This window comes from Saccostrea cucullata, unplaced genomic scaffold (assembly GCF_032062105.1).
Source record: "Saccostrea cucullata isolate Sc308-1 unplaced genomic scaffold, CSIRO_AGI_Scuc_v1 ctg486, whole genome shotgun sequence".
NCBI lineage: Eukaryota > Metazoa > Mollusca > Bivalvia > Ostreida > Ostreidae > Saccostrea > Saccostrea cuccullata.
The window spans coordinates 89837-114098 of NW_026922746.1; the positions used below are offsets into that span (position 1 = coordinate 89837).

At 32.6% G+C, this 24262-nt stretch overlaps 2 protein-coding genes across 2 annotated transcripts in view; one reads left to right on the forward strand and one right to left on the reverse strand.

Annotated features, from left to right (window-relative positions):
• LOC134262322 (uncharacterized) overlaps positions 1-24262 on the reverse strand; it is a 49614-nt gene that overhangs the window by 16005 nt on the left and 9347 nt on the right. Inside the window, exons 2-4 of the mRNA XM_062744702.1 lie at positions 21573-21731; positions 19514-19640; positions 8345-8430 (exon numbers count right to left, since the gene is read on the reverse strand). Of these exons, the coding sequence (XP_062600686.1) occupies positions 8345-8430; positions 19514-19640; positions 21573-21731 (372 nt within the window). The remainder of the gene's footprint in view (positions 1-8344; positions 8431-19513; positions 19641-21572; positions 21732-24262) is intronic.
• Positions 8516-24262, forward strand: part of LOC134262321 (uncharacterized) — a 60523-nt gene continuing 44776 nt past the window's right edge. Inside the window, exon 1 of the mRNA XM_062744701.1 lies at positions 8516-8586. The gene's annotated coding sequence lies outside the window, so the exon portion shown is untranslated. The remainder of the gene's footprint in view (positions 8587-24262) is intronic.

The window sequence follows — 24262 nt, forward strand, 5'->3', positions numbered from 1 at the left end:
GGCCTACAGTTGCCTTTGGAATGGTAAGCTGGTCCCAATTGTCCTCGCCAAAGAGGCTGCAGTTCCTATCAGAAATGGAGAGAGCTGGGTCACTTGACAATTATAGGGACCACTTAAACTCTCTTAACAAGGGAAGACTTGATAATATAGAATCAAAGAGACAATACCCTGATCCGATTATTCTACTTTACAATTTATCATATCCAATCAATTGTAAAGGTTTTAGTATCCATATCTGTGACCAACAAAGTACGCTGACTTAGTTCTGTGTATAGAATCCCCTGGGTGTCTGGACCAATCATTGTCCCAGCAGACATACGGCACAATCTACTTCTATATCTGGGCCAGGATTTCCCTCTTAAAGAGCAGTTTAGTCTGGTCAATGGATAATATTGTCCCATTCCTGCTGGGACCATAAAATTTGTTAAATCACCATGGATTTCTGAATTTTTTGCTTCTACGATTGTATACTTTGGTCACTTAGTACTTTTTTGTTCACTACTTGGTGGTGGTTCTTTAAAAAGAATTCTACAGATTTGCTATTTGATTTATAATATAAGGGGTAGCAGCTCTTTCATTAACTCTCAGTTAAAATTATCGTACTTGATGAAAGTAATAAGACAATAATTTTATGCTAATTAAAAATCTTGTTAAAAGCAAACATCTGACTTGTGGAATGTGTTTCATACTTTTATTGGACTTGCAAACTGGCAACGGAATTTTGATGGTGGTATATAAATCTATAATACACCTGCCTTAAAATACTTTGTCTGTCAATTAGCATATACTTGCTAGAATTGTTTATAAACATTATTTATTGCAAAGTTCTTCAAGATATCATAAATTCATAGAGAGGGTTCTGAACTACAGAGCTCATACTTTCAGTTGGTACATGTAAATATAATTAAACATTGGAAGATTTTTTTTTCAGCTGAAAAATCATTCATAATATTACAGAAGTCTTAACTGATATTCAATATGAGGTTTATATCTCTCAATTAGCCAATTATTTTACAAATCATGTGGTTTTACCATTTAAACCAGCCCCTTCATCAAAATAACTCCTTCTTATAGTTAAGGATTCAGACATGATTCATTTCAAGTGTCACTTCAAAAACTTCATCTGTCAATTATATCACCTGACATCATATAGTGTGGTGAAACTGGGAAAAATCAAACGGCCTCAGGCAGACAGTTTGGTTCTTCCAGGGTCCGACAAAATGCATGTTGCCCCGAACTCAGTCACTAAATGTATATTGTTGCATTTGGAATGAACTTGTCATTTTAAGTGACTCATTTGGGTTCAGATTACATAAATTTCACCCACAATGTCGAGTCCATAATAATTAGGCTTGTTCATTAAGCTTTGGATCAATATGCTTTGTTAAAACCATTAAATAACATCTTAAAAATGAATCACCTACAAATCTGAAAGCATCCTGAATCATATTTTGGCAATCACTATTTTCCATATCATAATTTCACGATATTTCATAGAAGCTACATATATTTTCTTCATTTTATCTCAGAAAAAGGTGTGTTTATCTTATGAACATATGCAAAAGTTGACTGATGTATAAAATTTTACAATGTTTACCAGAATATCTGTTACAAGTGTTCTCAAGCTCCATAAAGTTTTCATATATCCTGTTTAACAAAATATTTTTCTTGTATCATCATGTACCCTCAAGAGTATATCCTGAACAATCTGGTGAAGGCATGCAATAAATGTTTGAAAGCAAACATTGAAAGTTTGCAAAGAACTGAAAAACCAAACCAGTGACAAGGAGTGTATATGAGTTGGAACTAAATCATTTTTATTCTGTAAATATTCATTTGACATTGGTAAAATTCCAAATTACATTCTGTTTATTCATAAAAAAGCAAATAATGTAACTTTACACCTGACAAATAATATTAATTGCTCTTGAATATCATTCATATGAGTATGTTGTAAAATACATTTAGGTAAGCAAGATTTTGTAGCTGTCAATTCCGAAGCTTTGACTGCCACTTTAACCCTGTCAGGCTTATACTATTTAAGTGCTAATTATGTTCCCCAAACGAAGTTGGGGAACATATTGTTTTTACTCTGTTTCTTCTTCTTCTTATTATTATTATTATTTTTCTTCTTCCTGGGAAAATTTTGTACTCGAGTGATCTTGTAAATTACACATCTGACTAAGATAAAATGTTTTTAGGGTCAGTAGACATGTTATGTAGATTTGCCGAACGAAGGTCATTTTGCGCGCACGTGCTTGCAAGAGCATGCACGTGCAACACGTGAAATGACCGATTTAATTGATATTGGCGTAACTTTTTACATTTTTGAGGAAATGCTTTGAAACTCATAATATAAGGATATATCAGTGGCATAGACAATATGACATGGTCAAAATAGCAAGATCTCACGTGCATGCACATGCGCTTCGCTCTGATTGGCTGAAACTAAAGTCTCTATATCTTTCTTGTTTTTTGACGAAATCCTATGAAATTTTTAACATAGCCATGCATTAAGATATCCTATAACATGATATATAGCAATTATCATGAAAACATGTGCATGCACGTGTGCTTCAATCTGATTGGCTTAAACTTTAAATAGCTATACCTCCATTGGTTTTCAACCAAACTGGATGGGATTTGAAACATAGATAGATATAATGAACTTCTAGAAGAAGCTTTGGTCAACATGCACATGCATACACGTGCGTGTACGTGCGCTGCAATCTGATTGGCTGAAAATTTAAACAGCTATAACTCCCTTGGTTTTCAACCAAACGGGGTGGGATTTCAAACATAGATAGATGTAATGGACTTCTACAAGAAGATATGGTCACCATGCTCATGTATGCACCTGCGTGCACGTGAAATGAGTTAAATCAAAAATAAACTTGAATGAGCATATTTTTTAATACTTTTTGATTAAATACTTTAATATTTAGTATATTAAAATATACATGGTAGATTATGTAGACAATATGATATGGTCATTACGCACATGCATTCACATGCGCACTCGTGCAATGCTACAAATTGAATGAACTTGGCGTTTTAAAGTCTCAAATTGCATAGATTTTGTCCAATCTAATGAAGCTTACAGGGAATATGGCACCAAAACGGAGTTGGGGAGCATTTGGGGAACATCTGTAACGGTCCCCGTTACAATTAGCACTAGTTCCTATAAAGACTGTAAAGTCTACAGTTCAAAGTAGCATATGAAAGAAATATTTCTAAATTAAAGATGTTGAAATCCATGACATCTGAACTTCAATAAGCAAATGTGCACTTTCAATTATAATTTATTGTCTTCAAATTTGAGATCTTGGGCAATAAAACAAGATGTACTGTTTCTGAACCACTGATACCCATGTATGGCAGCTTATGGTGAAGGTTATGGTTCTAAAATACAAGTCACACTCAAAGTTCAAGTGAAAAATTGTGTTTTGTTACCAAAGATAGCTAGGACTTGTCTCATTTATATTATCACTTGAATATACCTGTGAAATATGAAAGCCAAAGCACCATCCATTTCCAAGATATGGTCAAGGGAAAAGTTTTTTTTAAGTGGGTTAAATGCCAAGGTCAATGCCAAATGTTTAAATTAATGGTATCCAAGGGAAGACCTTATCATAAATACATGGATGAAATATAAAATCCCTAGTGCCAACTGTTCAAATGTTATGGTCAAGGTTAATGTTTGGTAATTTTTTTGCAAAATTGGGTCAGACTCCAAGGTCAAAATCAAAAGAACAAATATGACCCAGAGAAAGGTCTTGTCACAATTAATAGATACACTTCTGAAATTTGAAATTCATAACTCGATCCACCCATTCAAAATTTATATAGGCAAGGTTATAAAGTTTTTGCAGAAAAACAGACATGCAAACATATGGACAGGGCAAAAACTCCATACACCACAGTACCCCTGAATTTTCAATTATGGTGGCAAAACACTGAATCAAGTAATATAAATTGTGTAGGCCTATACTTCAAATTTTCTATCGAATGACTCGGATGTGCATAATATAATGTTGTAGATCTATTATTACATGCTTATAATATAAAATTTTAATACACTTTAAGATTGAGTAATTGCTTGTTCTACATTTGTAACTTTGTAGATAAAGCATAATTATATATTTTTGGCTTTATTTGCTTTCATCTATCAGTACAATCTATCCTTTTGTCAAGTCCACGGCTTTTATAACAACAAAATGAATTGTAAATATTGCATAGACATTCATTAGCAAGTAATTTGCAACTCTTTTTACTGCCGTTTTTGGCAAATAAAGCAAACAAATTAGAGCAATTGGTATTTCATACTCAGCCATAGAAAAAAGAGCACTTCATCAGTGATGGGTTATTGATTGTAAGCTGTACAAACCTGGAGTTAACTAACAAAGTCTTGCTGTACATATAAGAATGTTTTCAATCGAGTAATTAATTCTTATAGTAGCTTATAAAATAAACTATAAATGCTACAAATATCCTCCTTTGAAATGATTCCACAATTCTGAGAAATAATAAAACCATTGAGTGCATGACTATCTGGCAATATATTAAAGTTAACACAATTAATGCAATAGTTATACTCATAAAAATTGAACATTTCTTTTTTTTCTGACAAGTATTACATGAAAAGGTACAATATGAAAAATTATAATTATTTTATTTACCGAGCATTCAGATGAACTTTTGTACTTAAAGTGTAGTATGATTTAATCATCTGTACTTTTACTCCACACCATCAGAAACTATGACAGGTGTGAAATCATAGCTCCAAGCACTTAGAACTTTTAAATGAACAACTAATATATGATTTGAATGCCATTTAAATTGGAGAATCACTGAAGAAAGATTCTGAAAGCACCAAAGAAAAAATCTAAACTAACCATAACAACCATTTACTTTCATCTTCAAACCTTTCACATGAACAAAAAACATGCTACAATACCACTCATTTATTTTAGGTAGGCCTCCTGTATCAATGAAAGTTGTCACATTCATTTTTTCTCCCAAATGAAGTGTCTGGTTTGAGTAAAAACAATTTAATTCTTTTTTAAAAATTATTCTTCCTCTCCATTCTAAGTGTTAAAAATATTACAAACAATCTAATCTCGTTTCTTTAATTCAAACGATTAATTGATAAGCCCAAACTGAATCAATCAAGGTTATAAATATGTCACCGAATTAAAAAAAACAAAACATAAAACAAAAGACAGTCCCGCTGCGACTGAACCTATTGTGTTAGATCTTTTGTTGGGAACCAGTCAAGAGGACTGTTATCTGGGACCAGCCAGATAGTTCAACACCTTTACAGAAAGAGTCTTCTCCAAACTGATGCCAATTTATTTGGGATGTGACTTTAATCATTTTGTGATAGAACAATTGGAGAAGACAAATATTATCTCCAATATTGGACAATAGCATTCTTCGGCCCCTGACTTATCGGCTAACACCTGATAGCTGCTCTAATTTGGGATGAGACACAAAAATCAATTCTGGGTTATCACATGCAATTAAACAACCAACAATCTTGGGATTTGTTGAGCCAATCTTTCTCCAACATGCAGTGAACTATCAAATTTCAAAGTGTTTACCTTAGAACAGATCTTTGCAAATTCTCACCTATCGTAACTCTAAGGCCTTGGCCCTTTTGCACAGATTTAAACCTTTGCATGTTTAAGTATTTGATTTATATTGGAAAATGTGCATTACACCTATTCTAAATCTCTTCATTGAAAGTTTTTAAAAATACCCCACACAGGATTTTATCTCAAGAAACTATCAAATTAATCACATCTGAAAGATCAGTAAACTTGTATAACGTTTTTGAACAAGGTCACTGCATGTTCTATGAATTACATAAAGGATACCCCCCAAAAAAAACCTTACAATCATGACCTTAGATTACTCGGAATTAAAGGATTAAAATTCTGCCACAGTGCCTTGCACTATAAGAAGGACATCAACCTTCTGAGTTCCCAATATTGGAAACCTTTCAGATGCATGTAATACGGAAACAATAGGGACAAATCTCAGAAAATTCACTCCAAACATAATGATGTCTAGCAATAAGTACAAATCTTAAATCTCCTGGATGTTTAGGTTGCTGCTTTAAACTACCAATAAAATCCTCATTTTCAGACTTTCTTAATAATTTTGATATCAATAATTAACCTTCTATGTTGCAACCCTCTCTAAAATGAAGGTCAGCATCTCAAAAAGAATGTATTCGTCATTTTCAAATAAATGTCCAAACTACCTTGTATTAGCTTGTTATTGGGTAGCTGTTTTCTGTTGCAAGTCTGGTAAACACAAGATCTTAGCTTCACATCAAAAACAAAATGGTATTCAATGTCACTGGATCAGGAATATAGAAACAACCATACAGAAATTTATCCTATATCAAGTAGGTGAATGAAAGTGTGTCTTTGATATTCTTTGCATTCTCTGTGATGTGTCTATATATAAATTTACAGCCACTGTGTTCCAAACCAGTGCATCCAAATCAACTAAATCCAACACCTCACAAACAGACAGATAGACAGATTATTCAATATCAAATATGGTCAAACTATTCATAAAATTGCCTTATAACAAAACATTTTTTTTTAAACAAATCACAACTAGATAATGAAGAGACCTTGGAAAAGATGTTTTGATTGTCTCTGAGTTTGATACATTGTGATAATGGAAGTATATTTACAGTGAGTAACAGACATCAGTTTTATGAATCAAAATTATAATAATCTCACCAACACAATCGCCAATTGTGTCATTCTTTCCAAAAACCAATTTAAGCATTTGGCAAGTGAAATTTTGATTGATGAGATAAAATCCCAATACATTACAAATTTCATGTCACCATGTTTCTTAAAGTGGTTCAACAAATGACAATTCAATTAATGTAAGTAAATTTATTATTTATTTACTTCACACAATATTATAAATATGCACATGAAAAATGATCGTCCCCGATAACCACTACTGATTGAACTAACCTGAAACTCTTAAATGTACCGGTAACATCTTTTTAAATTTTTAAAAGATAAGAAATTCAGTGTAGATTTTTATTCTTTGGCCATTAAAGAACTTTGCTGAAAATAAAATGTTTTTATTTCATCTGCAATAAGCAATGGAAGCAAAAAAGGACAGGTTCTATGGAATATTTTTCCTACATGTTGAGATAGATCCTTTGATCCCTGTGTCAGACTACCTAGAGCACACTGAGAGTAAAAGAATCATGCTAGGTGTTGGACAAAATTGTTTGGGTTTCATAAATATTCCCCAAATGAATTTAACGGATATATGAATTTGTGAAAGATTACACAGAATCTAAATAACCTTGGGTGAGTTCATCTTATTCAGCAAATTACTGAAAATGAAAAACATCTCCGTCCAAACATGGAACGCAATTTTTTGTCATTGATTTTTATATCCATATCAATACAAATTTAGTCAGTAAATTTGAATGCTTTAAGAATTTAAATATATTTACTCTTTGAGAAAATTTCCTTTACAAAAGTTACTTTTCTCTTTTTTGTTGCTTCTAAAAGATCAGAAAAGTCATAATGATCTTTCAAAACTGAATACATAAACCCTGGGCATGTATAACCTATGTCCTCAACGAAAAACAAACATGGTTTGACTAAATCAAGCAATACAAATATTTAAAATTAGTTGAAAGTAAATTTTACCCTTAAATATGAAGGAAAGTGTAAACAAATGAGAACTAAATGAGTTTTTGGAAATTGTATTTGAAAATATGATTAACATGGTAAAACATGATCATTATTTACTCTAAATCCACAATTGAAAGACTGAATAAAGAGTTCCTGTACTTTCCACACTTGTATTTTGCACCAGTATTCTTTTTACTCAGTTTAAAAAAAAATATGGTGTTTTAATACCAAAAAAAAATTTCTTTACTCAAACTTTAAGATTATAAAGTAAAATATTGAAACATTTTCAAGTTTTTTTTTTAATTTGATAAAGGTACATTAATGTACAAGTTATACTTATATACACATTGTATACATTTTAAATCCAGCAATCACATATAATTTCAAAAAAAAAAAACAAAAAACCAAGTTAAATGTTTCAAAACATTAACCTAATTCTTCTGAAATCACTACACCTCATACATTTTTAGTCAAAGTCTGCTGGACATTTTTGAAGTAACAGTGAATTATAATAATAATGTGCATTTCAGAGGAAAATTTAGATCTCATATCAAAATTGATAAAAGAAATTTTTTAAACATAACACAACATCCTTTAATTTATGAAAAAGATCTCAATTAGAATTTCATTGTGAGAATTCCTTTTAGAGGACTTACCTGTGAGTTCACATGTTCACACTGGTGTCCTCTGTTTCTTTTTATTCTCCACATGCACCTAGTAAGTCTGGTCCAATATCCCAGCACTAAAACAGAAAATCAGATATTCCATTACCCTGCCTTACGATGTAACAGGCCAGCCCACCAATGTAAAATCAGTCACTGTCGGCACACAATTCACAACTACTGATCACTTTGTTTATTTACTCCACGCCACGGAAAAGCAGACTTTATCACCACAGGTAAGGTACTGGTACAATTATCTCTTTTGATATCACTTTTGTTATTTGAATCCTTTTAACTTCCAAAATTTTTTGAGTCTGTCAGAATTATGTTTTTCTTATCATTTTGAGAAGGGCAGTTTAGCGGTATAATGCCCAGCATTTGTATTAATTAATTAGGAGGTTCCGATCAGAGAATTAAATGTCACGTAAGCTGCAATCAGTTCGTCGTCTATACACAGCTTATCCATGTCTATGAAATACATGTAAAAGTAACGTAGCCTGAAATTTATCAAAGACATGAAAAGCTGCCTAATGTTGGAGAAATTCTCTCCCAAAATACATTAATATGTCTGTCAGTTTGGGGAAACAATACAATCCATAGTGACATATTACATGCTTAATTCCCGGTGTTTGGTACCAACATTTACGCGAGTTGGAATGTATGTAATCTGTAAATAGAAGGTTAATGAAGCAGTCACAGTTTATTTTAACAATTGACTATAGCAGATTTCCACTTCTTTGACTGATAGTATAAGTGGTTATATCATACAGATCATTGAGGTGTGATTTGTGTGGTTCTCACACACTTTCATGTCAAATCATTCTCAACCTATTTCCAAACTCTCATGCAAAATTTATGATTCTATGTTAATTATCAAATATTTATTAAGGGCTTTTTTTTTTGCAATTTAACACCTGAACAGGTGATAAAAACAGCAGTTTAGTAGCAGAAGTGGCTTGTGATTTGTTGAAAAATTAATATTTCCTATTGCCCATATTTCAATTTATTCTTTCTTCATGAAATCAGTGTTAATTCTTGACTGACCCCACTTTCATGTTGAGGCCTACATCAGACAAATATAATTTTTCATCCAAAAATATCCTGACATCTTCACACCAATTTCAATGGCCAAATTGATTCTTACAAAAGATAAATTGTCATTAAAATCCTTTGGTATTTCATCAATTTGTGGCATAAGACATGATCTTAAGCCCAATTCATCAATCTTACTTCACTCTACTAAGGGGAGATAACTTTACTCTGCCGGAGTAAATCTGAATAATATTCTTATCAATATGTTATATAAACTGGGGGATCATTCATCTTGCTGCCGTAATTGACATCCGAATCTTCCAAATCACAGAAAATACATGAAAAACACACAATCTACAAGCCCTTTATCCTGGACATGTTAAGAAATGGAGGCATGAATTAGAGAGACTCCAATCTGTGATTACAAGGCAGAGAATAGGCTCCAAATTCTCTCTAAAAAAGCTTTAATTTTCACAACAACATGAAGCTGGCAGATTTTTGTCAACACAAAAGTATGGAAATTCCTCTCTTTTAAATTTGTGTTTGATTTGATAAAAACATTGAATGAATGAATCCTAATACACAATGAAGAGAAAACTGAACATTTTTGCTAAGATAGATGGTTTTTCCCACATGTTGCAAACATTAAACTGGCATGTTTTTCAAAATTCAAACTCCAAGATCTTACAAAAATCTTCAGAATGCTGAGACTCACTTCACTAAATTAACAAAAATTCTCGACAAAACTTGATTGTCTGTAATTTTTTTTATTTTCAAAGTTTGTGAATGTTTCTCCCCTCTAATGAATAAAGCTGAAATGTTAACCCTTATTGTAACAACAGGAACAAAGAATGTGTTATGTGAATTTGTGATCAGATTTAAGCAAACCAAATGATTCCATGTGAACAGAAACCTCAACAAATGGAGGGAGATGAGTTTCTAGATGTGTTTAGATGAAGTAATGCTAGCATACCGTACAAGGCATTCAGTTCTGGATTAATCAAGCTCTAAATCAAACTTAATCAATGATCCAAACTAGGCACGTAATTCACTACTTTTCTGGCTACATCTAAAGATAAAGGTCCTCTAGAAGAATTGTATCAAATTAATTCAATTTATATATAGCATAAAGATACATAATGATTAGAATTTCTTGGAATTAACAACTTCAAAGCTGTCCTTATGTTAAATATGTAAGGACCAAAAAAGAAATGTTTCGCAGAACATATATTTAATGAAATATTCACAAATATTTCAATTAACATAGCATTGCCAGATGCACTTGTAAAAATTGAGCCTTGTACAAATTGAGCATTCTAGTGAAAGAATAATTAACCTCTCATAAATATCACATGTCTCTATAAACCCGACAGTTGTAGAAAAAGCCTTCCTCTTGATGAAGCAATTTTCCACCCAACCTTCTCCAAAAATACATTTGTTTCTTTGAGCCAGATAAAACACAACATAATTATTTTGACATGATCTACAATGATTAAACTTTCATAAAGGACATTATAATTGCTTAATTGTTCATTTAAGACATGTTTCATCCATGTAACATAAACATTATGTAAATATTTATGTTATAGCATGATTGCCCCCCTAAAGTATAACCTCCCACTGTAAAGAAGTAGTCTGCCCCAAAAAATCTTGCATCCAGAAATAACATAAAAGCAATTATGCTGTAAGCAACCCAGATTCTAATAGGTAATGACTACTGAAACGAGATATGGATTCTTTGAATATATTTGAAATGTAAATACTAGAAAAAATTCTCTTCAGAGACAAGGGGCAAAGCAAAGTGTCAGATTTGTTTAACTTAACAATACATAAAACTGGAAACCTTACAAACCCAGAAAACAAATTCTTCTGCTTAGTTAAAGACAAGATTGTTGCGGGATAAAAATTAGAAGAATCTTTGCTATATAATCAGAATCTGTTCAGTGTAACAGAAGTAATGGTAAATAGTGACGCCTTCTCACCTGTTCAGCCCACCTAGTTGGGACCTCGATTCACACAGTAACCTGAGATACCTTAAAGTTTCCAGTTTTTATATCAAGACTGCTCTATCTTATATCTTGCAGTCATTCTATGTAATTCTGAAACACCTTTATGTATTGACCTTCAAAAGTGAGCAGACCGCTGCATGGGAGCCCCTTAATTCCTGTCCATAGGTTCTATTTTAATCCTATCTGCTAGTGCACAGATCTCTAACTTAATTCTAACAAAAAAAAGAAATTATCCGTGCAAAAATGACATTAAGGAAGACCTCAGTTTTGATGATATCTCGCTATTTTTAATCCCCTGAACTGCTGGAATTAGCTGAACCCCAGCATGCATCTGTACCCAGGGTGACATAGCCAGGTGTAAAGGTATGCCAAATGTGACACAAATGGACAATTAGTCCTTCATTCCCTCCCCACATTGTTTGTCTGTTTGTATGAAATAGAGATTTCCTGCAAAAGTACACAGTTTTCCTACGAAGAAGTCTGTAAGTGTCTTTGTCTGGCAAAGACAGCCCATCCTTTAATGGGGCTAATAACTTGTTAAAAGACCCTTGAAACAAATTGTATGTTTTATTTGACGGAAAGTGTAGCTCCCACTAATTTCTGATTATCCAACTGAAGTGCTTCTTTCGTGAATGGCCCAATGATGAAAGGCAACCTAGTATGTATTCAAAATAATGTAAGAACAATGTACTCTGGCCATCCGAGGCACTCGGAAAAAATATTTCTAGGAGTTTTCAAGTTAAATCTGTCAATGCTCCCTAAAGGTGCAAACTGGAAAATTAATTCAACTACACAGAAATCATTTATTTACTCTGACATTTATTGCTAATAATAAGTTAATAGAGGTTAGTACAGGTTGTTGCTTCCCCTGCAGAAACGTTTATCAATATTACATTGGAAAAACAGCTAAACATGAAGAAAATTCCTTATAACACCACATGAAAAAGCACTCTTGGCCACCAGAGAATTTCCTCACTGCTGATTTAATTTCCCCCACTGAAGAATTCAGGCAGACATACAGCGTTTAACATATCTCTCCTGGTTTTTTAACAAAAGTTAAACCACACACTGGATTTTTCAATAATCGTACACAATATTGATAAATTGATAAGAAAATCCATCAATCGATTTAGTTACGTCCAAACAGGAAGCTATAACCTTGTCAAAGTGGAGGTAGCTTCTGAGGCTATGTGGAAAAGAGATTTTTTTTATTCTGTTTCAAGGTTCAAATAAAAATAAAATCCATAAATAGTGATAAAGAACCACATTTTAAGTCACGCCTCATGGCAATTTTTTTTTTTTTTTGGCCAATTGATTATCTTGACTGATGAAATATTACCAAATTCCTGAATATTAAGAACAAGTGTAAAGAACAGCGGATTCTTATGTTTATAAGTATTAATTAATTTTTTTTTTTTTCTATTAGGGCCTTTTTTGAATTACTTCCCTTGCCAGATTGAAAGAGAATTGATCAAGGGATATAATCCTAGAAACATTCAAAATGAAAAGTTTTGTTTCGAATGGGTCAAACAATTTTTGTGTGTGTGTCTAAAGAAATACAAGTAGAATGATGAAGAATTACGAAAAATACTAAGCTTGTGAATTCAATAGAAAGAAAACATGCACTTTACAATAAGCCACATTGCTCACCTGAGCACTTTGACTAGTGAAAGAAGAAATAGGTTCATAATTGGAAAGTTTTAATACACCTACAACTGGAAGATGTGGTTTGAAGAATATAATTCTACACTTAGATTATTTTTTAAAATTCTTATTTAACTCTCTTTGAACATGTTGAAAGGGGATATATGACACTTCGATATTGAACAAACCTGAATCCCCTTCTTCATTCTGAATAATTATTGCTCTGTTCATGCACAGTTTGGTTACATTTCCTTAGTAGTTTTGGAGAAAATGGCAAAATTGTGATATTTGATTTTAAAACAGTTTTAGAATTGGTTCTTGGTTTTTTTAAATCAAATTTTGCAGCATTCATTCAACTTCAGCAATCCTGATATCAACATCTTTATGTGACTGAAAACTACTCACACAGTTGATGATGAAAATAATCTAGAGGAAAATGATGAATTTGTAGCAGAAGAGCACCTGAATGACTTGTTCTCCTGACACAATCTCATTACTGTTAGGAGTTAATCACAGCTTTAATTACAGCAACTTGATTGCTGACCGACATCGTTACCCATTGATGTGGAATATGACACATACTGCAGCCATGTTTAGACTACAGAAGACTAGAGGTTGAAGCTGTTAATGGCCCTTTAGCAAATACATTAACAGTATCAGTCTAAGACAATAGTCCTGCTTGGAGTATTCCCTGAAAATCTACAACTCTTGTCATGCAACAGGTTTCTTATTTCAGAATTATTTTGATTTGGAACTGATCCCTGGAATTATTTTGTTGGGTTCATAGTCTACAATGGATGGTCCCTACAGGGCTGGAATTACTGACTGCTCCCTTAAGGTTTCCAATATCTGAGAAAGTTTTTCATGCAGAGACCATTTAAGGGTCTCTGGGATTTATTATGATTTATGTCAAATGTTATTTGTGATGGAGTGGATGATATGATTTACATCACAGTCTGCATGCAATGAGAAAAATTTGAGGGCAAAATTGAACGTTTTATGTAATGATATGATGTTTACGTATTTTTTTATTAAATTATTATTATACAGGTACTTGGATTGACTGATATTAAATGATTTTAGCTTATAAGAAAACAATTAAATAATTGTCTTCACCAAATTACATAAAGATTTTACTATAATGACTTTTTATCTCCTCTGCCAATTTTTTTTTTTTTGAAATATGGTCTTTTTAAAATAATCTGTATTACACAAAGATTTAAACTAAAGGCCTATGTGCCACAATGCTTACCTTTTATCTCCTCTGCCAATGATTTTGTTTGAAATAAATAAATGGTCTTTTAAAATTTATAATGTTATAGAAAGATAAAAGTGTTAAGCAGTAATGCATTTTAGATTTTATCAAGCTCAACTGCGTATTTTTGTAATTTCAATTATAGGGTATTTGAAAACGTACTTTTTAGCTACAATCATTTTCTAAAAAAGGCTGCGTGTCATTTAGATTGCCGATATTATTTATGTTTACCGTATTTATTAGAGGTCCATATATCTCTTCTCTTGTCTGAAAAGTCTCACATCCACTGAATTTTCTTTTTTGTTCCAATTTTTTTTTGCTTTAAAAAATACCTTTAATCAGTTAGAGTTGAACACATCACATTTGCAATTGGTTCTTCTTCAATGATTTTTGTAGATATAGTGGTATTTTAGATTTTTTAAGGGGAACTGAATCACATGTGCTGGTAGGAACAACATTACGTGTACCAATACAACACTCTCAGAATGCTTATTTTAATAATCTCCTCCTTTTCAATGCAATTAAGATGGAAAATTTTGAAATTGATTTGTATTCAACAAAACCTACTAGAAGCTATTAAACTTCAAGAGCCTTTTAAAGAACATATATAACATTATACAGGGTTACACCTTAAAAACACATAATATGCAAAAATATAATTTCTTATCTATTTGAATTTCATGGAGAGGAATTCATTTAAATACAATTTAAGTGTTTTACATGTATTTAGAAATCATCAGACACTGTCTCTGAAGTGTCAGATTTGATCAATTTTGTCAAGACTTTACACAGGCCATATCTGCCTCTGTACTTCTCTGCTACCGTCTGAAATGTTAATATTGGTCATATCATAAATCCCAGAATTAAGCCAGGCAGAATTACCCCTATGTTTGCCCAGGCTTCAGATTTCTTTGATAGGCCATTTATAGAAAAATTTGATGAAGAAAAAACAAAAGAAATCAAGTGCACAGCACATATATCATCTCCAATCTATGTTCACTTGGATTTAGCAAACTTTATTATTTGGTCAAATCATTTTTTTCTCAGGGTGCCCTCTCAAACTGATTTCTAGAAACACTGTTAGACTCATTGGTAATACAGTGACTTCAAGTTATAATGAACTCTACAGCAAGACAAAAGTCTGCTTAGTATAATATCAATATAAAAATTAAGTTATGAAGGGAAATGTAACCTTCATAAAAATAGTACAGCTAGCTGTGATGTTGATGCAGTTTAAACATCTTTACCTGGTAACATTAAACAAAAGCTAGAATTCTCTGTATATAGCAAAATAAACATCATTCTTGAGCTAAACAAAATTTAAAAAACAGTTTTGTAGAACTCTACACATCTGTGGGTAAAAAATACTCTAATGCAAGTTCCTGCTCTTGGTTAGAATAAACACTTTTCAATATAACTAAAATTGTAGAGGTCCAAATTTGATAAAAAGTTCAACTGTTCGAGGTAAGGACTCTAAACAGACATACAGACAAAAAACCACTCTTTCATAAAGCATAGAATATGAAAAGAAAATCCTGTGAAAGGAAATTAGACCACACATATATCTTACTTCATAAAATGATGAGATACAGAAAAGACTATCATAAATATAATGGATGTGTTCCAAGACAAAACTGCTTGAGCAAACACAATAATCTTAAACTTCAATCTTTCTTGAAGCCCCCTCTTCTAAATCATAGATAATGAGCTCAGAGGATCAAATATAAATGACACTATCATTTCATCATTGGGAATGCAAATTTTTAACAAGACGTAGGAGGGCGAAGAGATACAAGAGTTACTGCCACTTGCCTGGAAGCGTATTCTGAGTATTTTGGACACTTTGACTGCGATACATATTTCATAATTATTTGACATTGTATAGATATTATATCAACCTGTCTTAATGACCTTTATGGCAAATCTAGTTCTACAGTGAAAGGGAATTAGGATTCTGAGTTCAAAATGTATGCATAAATACGTATTTAATTTCCATTTTTTAATAAAAATGAATCTTACAAAGGAATATGATTTATTTTCAGATGTTATCAGTATTATACCATAAATTGATTTAACCAAGTACGGAATGGTTTGCTGTACTTTATCAAATATAAATGGTGTTAAACTAATTTCCATTTGGAATGAAATAAATAAAGGCTGTGATCCCATCTTACAGCTTTGACATTCCATTTGCATCAGTTAAACTTTCTGGACATGCATTTTGGTATTTTAATGCTGGCGTGATAGCATTTGAAGTATTTATACACCTACTACGAAAGGCCATTCCAACTTCATGGCATCACATGAATATCTATAAATAGCCGATTTCGGTCATAGCTTAGAGTCCAGTAATTACGTAGGAGGTACAATATAAAGGAATGGCCAGCCTTAGGTGAGATGACAAACACTAGTACACAAGGAATTAACTGGCGGCTTTTTTTTCACACAATACTTTGAATAATATGATAAATACTTGTCAAAAAAAAAAAAAAAATCACAATTTAGTCCGAGTTGTCTGTAGGATTTGAGAAGGGTGCTAATGTATGCTGACAGTTCCTCTACAACTAATATCAGAAATTTATTGGATTGCAAGGAAATAGTTTCCAATTAACACTTCCATTCACTAAGGAGATATCAATTCAGTTATTACAGAAGAGAAACGAATATAGGCGAGTATTAAGACACACTTCTGACTGTGGAATGAGTTCAACCGCTGGCCAAGCAAACTGACCAAGACAGATTGTCCGAAATCTATCCTCCTTGAATTTAAACAGGTGGTCTTTCACAGAGAATAGATGGTGTCATACATTCTTTTCTTATTTAGGAAATTTATGATAAATAGCCTTAGGGAAGAAATAATAAGGGAAATCTTAGGGTATTAATTACAGTGCTTTAACAATAGATCACTGCTGCTTGAATTACAAAGAAGAAAAAATTGTGTGAAAAGGGGGATAACTCCTTAAGACTTAATCAGATTTGATGCACTCAAAAACTCTCTTTTGCTTTGATTAAACCTCTTGAAAGATTTTAACACAACAAATATGTTTAGGTGGCTAAGAGACAGAGAAAGATTACTTTTTTCAACTTGACATGCAGTCTCTGTAAACAAAAACATGGTAAGCAAAATGCATAACATGCGGGATCCAGAAATAAAATGTATACCCTAAGTCGATCAAGATATGTTACAGAGAGAAAATCCATAAAATGTTCATAAAATTCTAATAAAGTTCAATAAACAAGAATACTCTTCTAATGAAAACAAAAATATTTCATGATAAAGTCATTGTTATAACCTGACTTTTTTTTTTAATCAGATAATGTAATGTACTGTCATTAAAACCTTGACTGGTGCATATTGTTGTTTTAATACAGGTAAATGCCATATGTAACATTTTAAAATCCTGCAATATTGGAACACACACACTGGCATTCCAATGTCAAAAAAATTCAAGGAATAAAATCTCATTCCAGGCTTTTTCTTTTTTATTGCACAGGGGCATTGGGTAAGATCCCTTGAAACATACAAACTTCAATAATCTTTAAAATTAAAGACATCTACCAAATGTGATACAGAAAGAGGTTAAATTTCTCAAATTTTTTTGTCATTGGTCTAGATTCAATCAAATATGACAATATTGGGTCCTTTTATACTTTCTACAGTGGGTAATCACTTTTTTAACTTTTGACCTGTGCATAAATTTGAGAGATGTAATTTAAGTGAATTTAAAATGCTCACTAAGTAAGCTTTTACAGCTAAAATCCAATTATTTCTTAGAAATCTCAACACCCTTGCTTATAGTGCCAAAATTAAATCCTCACTAAAAATTCTGCTCATATGGTATGACCTTACTTTACATGGTTACTTTCTTGTACAATGGTCATGACTTTAGCTTAATAGATCAAGAAACAAACAGACTGAATGATAGGCATACAATACTTATACCTAATATATCTAATCTTATGAACACCAAAATTTTTTAAAGAAGGATAGCTTTCCTTTCACTGAGATTTTTTAAACTTATTTCTGGCATTTTGAAAACAGTCTTTGCATCACTTAAGGTCAGGTGAATGTGGGGTCACCTGCTTTATATTTATATGCCACTTCCTGAAGTTACACAAGGAAGAAGAGTCAGAAATTGTCAGGAACCGGTCTGTGTCAGACAGTAAATCAAAGACAGCAAAGTTTACCAGGAATCAATAACCGTCCCTTAAATGGAATAAAACAGAACCAGACTTTGGATATTAATATACTGTCACTTTATGTTATGATAATTTGTATCCTCTTTTTATCAAATAGCCTGAACAGACAAATTTCATTTTATTGGGAATTCCCCAAACAGAACATAAAAACATTCTATAAAAACTTAACTTAAAGAATTGTTACATAATTTGCTTGTCAGAAGATGGTCTTCCAGATGTGTAAATGATTGCATGGAATTGTTTTGTTTTATTGAACATCTGCAGTCTATATCTGAGTATATGAGATACTAGGTACAAATATGCACTCTAGTCAAAAAAACTAGGATCCTGTATTTCAAATTTCCATTTTCCACCTGCTTTTCAGTTTTCAGTATTTTATGACCTAAACTTTATCATGCCTTAAAATCTGTGAGTCACGTAATAAAGTAACCAAAATTACATAAAATTCCACTACTGTGTTAGAAGTTATCTCCCTTTGACCACAAAATCTTTCTGCACTGCGTGTGCACTAAAGGAATTTTTTGTGTCAGAGTTGAAGTTATCTTGTCACAGCTTATTTACTGTTCACCCATCCCTCTAATCAAAAAAACACAATCCTTAAATTGTTCTGACCTAAAAGAGCTCTGCTCTCCGACTGAATTTTATATTCTGTGTGTTTACTTGGTTCAGAGAATTTAACTATGTATTATAACATCTCTATAAACCACTCTGATCATAATTTATTATAAATAAATATCTCTCAGACATTCCCAGTCTATTTGCATTTCCTAGAATTTGATAAGGGTACATGTATATTTATGACATAATGCCCACTTATTAAATGGATTGGATAGGTAAAACTTTTTTGAAAGTCATAAACATGATAAAAGTTACAGGAGATTACAACTTCCTCTTTCCAGTGCCCTATTACAGACCTTATAATTAAGAATCAGTTGTCAATTACCTATTTATTGAGGTCACTGAGTGAATATTGAGTATGCTGGGGAATAATAAATTTCAGAATGCTGGCTATACAGTACAAACCTTTATCGTCTGTGGTTTCTGTACAGGACTGCAGCACCACCTGGTACAGACTGATGGTGGTGGCTACCAGGACAGCCACACACAGGGACCACCACACCATCACGGAACCCCAGGGCTGGGGGTCAGACTAAAAAATAAATGTTGCTGATTTCATATGCAACATTTAAACTGAAAGTTAATTTTTAAAACTACACTCTTGCATATATACATTATCCAACAATTAATCAAAACACTGGCAAATTATTGATGTCTGACTACTGTAAATTACTTAATTATTATTTATGACAACTTTTTTTGTTTATTTATGCAAGACTGTATCTCAAAAATAAATGTTTTATTCTTAAGTTTATTTTTATCAGTAAATATATACCGATAAACTACAATAAACAGAATTCATGAAAATTGTGTCTGGCTTATAAATACCAAATACCCATCTCATGAAAATAAGGTGTCAGGAATTTTTGGTGATCTGTATCATGTCTTAGATTATTCATTTTTTTATTCAGTACAAGAATCAAATGGCACTTTCTTTAGTTATCAAATGTTCATTTAGGGAAAAGATACTGTACTTAAGCTAGGCAATCTTAAGGCAAGACTACAATTTCATATTTATTTCATACTGCAAAAAGACAAAGGAAAGTGCACTATCTGCGTCACCATTAAGGTCCTGTTATTCAAATGTGACCATTTATGTGTCATAAGCTGTTTTTGGTAAAAAACAGAACCCTTCTGAGCCAGCACTCCTTGTTTTCATTCACCAGTTTCTCCTGAAATAGTGCTTATGAGAAATTTATGTAAATTATGATATTTCTCTCAAGGTGTGTAGTACTAAACTAATACAATTTTTCAGGAAATTATCAACTTTATTTAGACACCAATGACCTTTTAGCCATAATAAATGAATTATTCAAAAGTTGTAAACCGAAATGAGGTTTTTAGAATGAATTTCCTACAAATGGTCATTTATAATGCATGCCACATTGCCACACATCAGAAATTCATTCAAAGTTTTCCATATGAATTCACTAGAGCTCAAAACATCTACATACTATAAATTACTAAGCCAACTACCCATCCACCTCCTTTCCCTTTTTATAAATGTACTCTACAATTTAATTGATTTCTTGGCATTCTTTTTCTCTATCTTGCAAAAATATGGTGTTGCAAATATTTGGTGATCTCCAAAAAGCCATTTTCTTGCTTAAATGACAAATTTGAAGGTCAAGGGTCAAGGACATGGTCACTTACAATAGTAGTATTTAAAACATCTAAACCTAATGTGTTAATTTGAGATGTGTGACAGATTTCAGTTTATCCTCTATAGCCATTAACATCAAGGCAGAGGTCACTGATGGTTGTATTTGAAGGATCTAATGTAAGATGCAAAGATGACAGAAGATTGTAAATTCACACACCAGGTCTTCTTTGCTATCATCAACTTAATAACCCTTACTCTCTGTTGCTGTATCAAACCTACAGTAACAGTCAATGTATTAAACGTACCAGATGTACAGTAACATTCAGTGTATCAAGCCTACCAGATGTATTATAAGTAACATTCAGTATATCAAACCTACCAGATGTACAGTGATGTTCAGCGTATCAAACCTACCAGATGTACAGAAACATTCAGCGTATCAAACCTACCAGATGTACAGAAACATTCAGCGTATCAAACCTACCAGATGTACAGTAACTTTCAGTGTATCAAACCTACCAGATTCAGTGTATCAAACCTACCAGATGTACAGTAACCTTCAGTGTATCAAACCTACCAGATGTACAGTAACCTTCAGTGTATCAAACCTACCAGATGTACAGTAACCTTCAGTGTATCAAACCTACCAAATGTATTATAAGTAACGTTCAGCATATCAAACCTACCAGATGGACAGTAACCTTCAGTATATCAAACCTACCAGATGGACAGTAACCTTCAGCATATCAAACCTACCAGATGGACAGTAACCTTCAGTATATCAAACCTACCAGATGTATAGGAACATTAAGGGTATCAAACCTACCAGATGTACAGCAACATTAAGGGTATCAAACTTACCAGATGTACAGTAACATTAAGGGTATCCCTGCCGTGGAAGCTACTGGTGTGATACAGTGACAGTGAACCAGTCTGTGGTAACTTAAACTGGTTCTCTTCTGACTCCACAGAAAAAGAGAGAGGGTCACCTGGTTCCCCATCCTCCAAAATAATGGAAACCTACAAAATCAATCAGGACTGAATGTTAAAACTGTATTGCAAAAATTAACAGTTAGTAAAAGCATAGGCATTATTTCCATAGATAAAAGTGTGGCACTGGGGTGGGATGGGGTGGAATTTTTGAGGGAGGGGTGATAGAGGGTAGTTTGTGCTACAATGCATTCAAATGAAGAACATCAAAGGTTTGTGAATTGACCTCTTGTAGTTGAGATCAAACACCAGTAAGTTTTTGTACACATTATTTATAGTAGATTCAGTACTGTAAATTTCTGAAAGGCAAATTTCTTGCAATTACCGGTAATACATCTGAACTGAAAAAGGGATTGAGGGGTCTCCAATTGTGTTTTCTGTCACAACCTAGGTAATTATTTCATCTTTGAACAAAGATTTTTTTTTCTTTAAAAAAGTACACTCTATTACATTGAATACAGAAATGTCCCATATCCAGGACAAATAAACGCAAAGCAAAAGATGTTTACTTGACCTCAATCTACCTGTGACATTCTATAAATAAACAAAAATAGTGACAGGAGAGTAAAGAAACCCCCATTAAGAGGAGACACCAAAGCTGTTCCTGCCCCTGACAACAGTGTTGTAACTCGTCTTTAAGGGTCTTTAATCAAGTCTGTCATTACTGGTATAATAGACAACACTTGGCACACTTTATTATGGACACATTAACTTATCTACCATGCATGTATACCATGTAGATCTATTATCTACATGTCCATGAATTAATATAATGTGTAATTATTAATACAGCTTCCTTTGATGATGCATGCATGACAATCAAACAATTTTTCAATCTAGCTGGTTTTGTTTTTCCTTATTGAGTCAGTTGAATGAGTTTAGAGGAAATCCTTCCCATCCCCTGTCCACCAAACACTGTGACCCCCCCCCTCCCCCCAGAAAAAATGCTCTAGTTTTGAAGGGATCACAGCACAAATGCAAAAAGAATATGTATAAAAACAAAATAAAAATAGGGTAGATTTGACATCATCAAAATGAAATGATCAGGGTTAAGCTTCAGAGATTACTGTAAACGTATTACATTTAGTGGTGTATTCTATTTAGTGATTTTGGTGGAAAGCAGAGTCCGCTAATTCAAGAACATCGCTAAGGCCATAATAAATAAATTGCTAATTCGAATTTTTTTAAAAAGAACTTTTATTTTATATTTTTCAATTTTGCTAAATGTCTTGTACATTAACTTTCATATCTAGCAAATTCAGACAGTGCTAAATCAAATCTATGCTAACTTGTTGAAAATTGAATCTCCACCAAATATCGTACATGCTAAATATGATACATTTACAGTATCATATCTCTAATTAATTCCATAGAATGATATTTAGCTCAGACAAATCTGTAAACATTACCAGTAGATGTATAAAATGTACTCTAGATGGGCCAGTTACTAAATCTAACATTTTTATTCTAATAGCTTCTGGGCAAGATTATCACAATTACTTACATCTTGAGCAAAAGGCTTTAAATGTAAATCAGAAATAAAATAGATATCCTAGTCCTCTACAAACACTTCAAAGAATTTGTGCTGCTGTTTATACAGACACATTGTACTTTTATGATAATTATTTCTTCAACAGATGGTATTTTTACCATTCATATTAAAGAATAGATCAGATCTAGTAATAATATAGACTATACTAGATCCTTATAACCATTGGGGTGCTATATGAATAATAATGACAAGACAATTTTCAACTTGATCATCCTGTTTTTCCTTGAAGTCCCAAAATTATGAGAAAAACCTTTGGCAAAAATAAAAATGGTCCCAGTCAGAACTATGAAACATGAATCAAGTAAAGGGCTTATTTATCAACAGCTTGCTAAGGGGTGGCAAGCCAGGGGTGGCAAGGGCGGGATACATATTTGATGTTTTCCATAGCAAACTAGGACACAGCAATTCTTTCTATAATACTGGTGGTACCCATTTCTTATCCACAACTCCTCCTAAACCATTGAATAAAATTTTATGAGACTTAATTTCATTGAATCTTTATTATGTAGTGCCATTGTGCTTCTCCTATTTGACATTTTGATCTGGTCGATATTTCGGGTTACCCATAGCGAAAACATGGACTGTGTCATAATAGCCGATATAGAGGGTACCCATTTTGATAATGGACTCCTTCCAGACCCCTAAATGAAATTAAAATTCAATCTTTAACAGATTGAGTCTCTTTTTGCGTACAGCCAATTGAAGAATGCACCTCACCATTATACTCATATGGGAGAGAAAAGTTTTTATCCTTTTGACTACACATGTTTTCATTAAACTCTGACATAAGTCTTATACAATAATATTGAAAAGGTTTTAGACAGGATTTTGATTTTCTTAAAATGACTGTTAATTGTTTAAAAGTAATGAGAGATCCATGCTGACTGGGAACTTTTTCTAGCTGCTGTCATGAATAGAAAACTTTTATGTAAACTTGGCAGACAGTCTTCAAAATCTTACAAATGTTCTGTCAGATTTCTATCTGTCAAGTTGTCTTTTTATGAACATA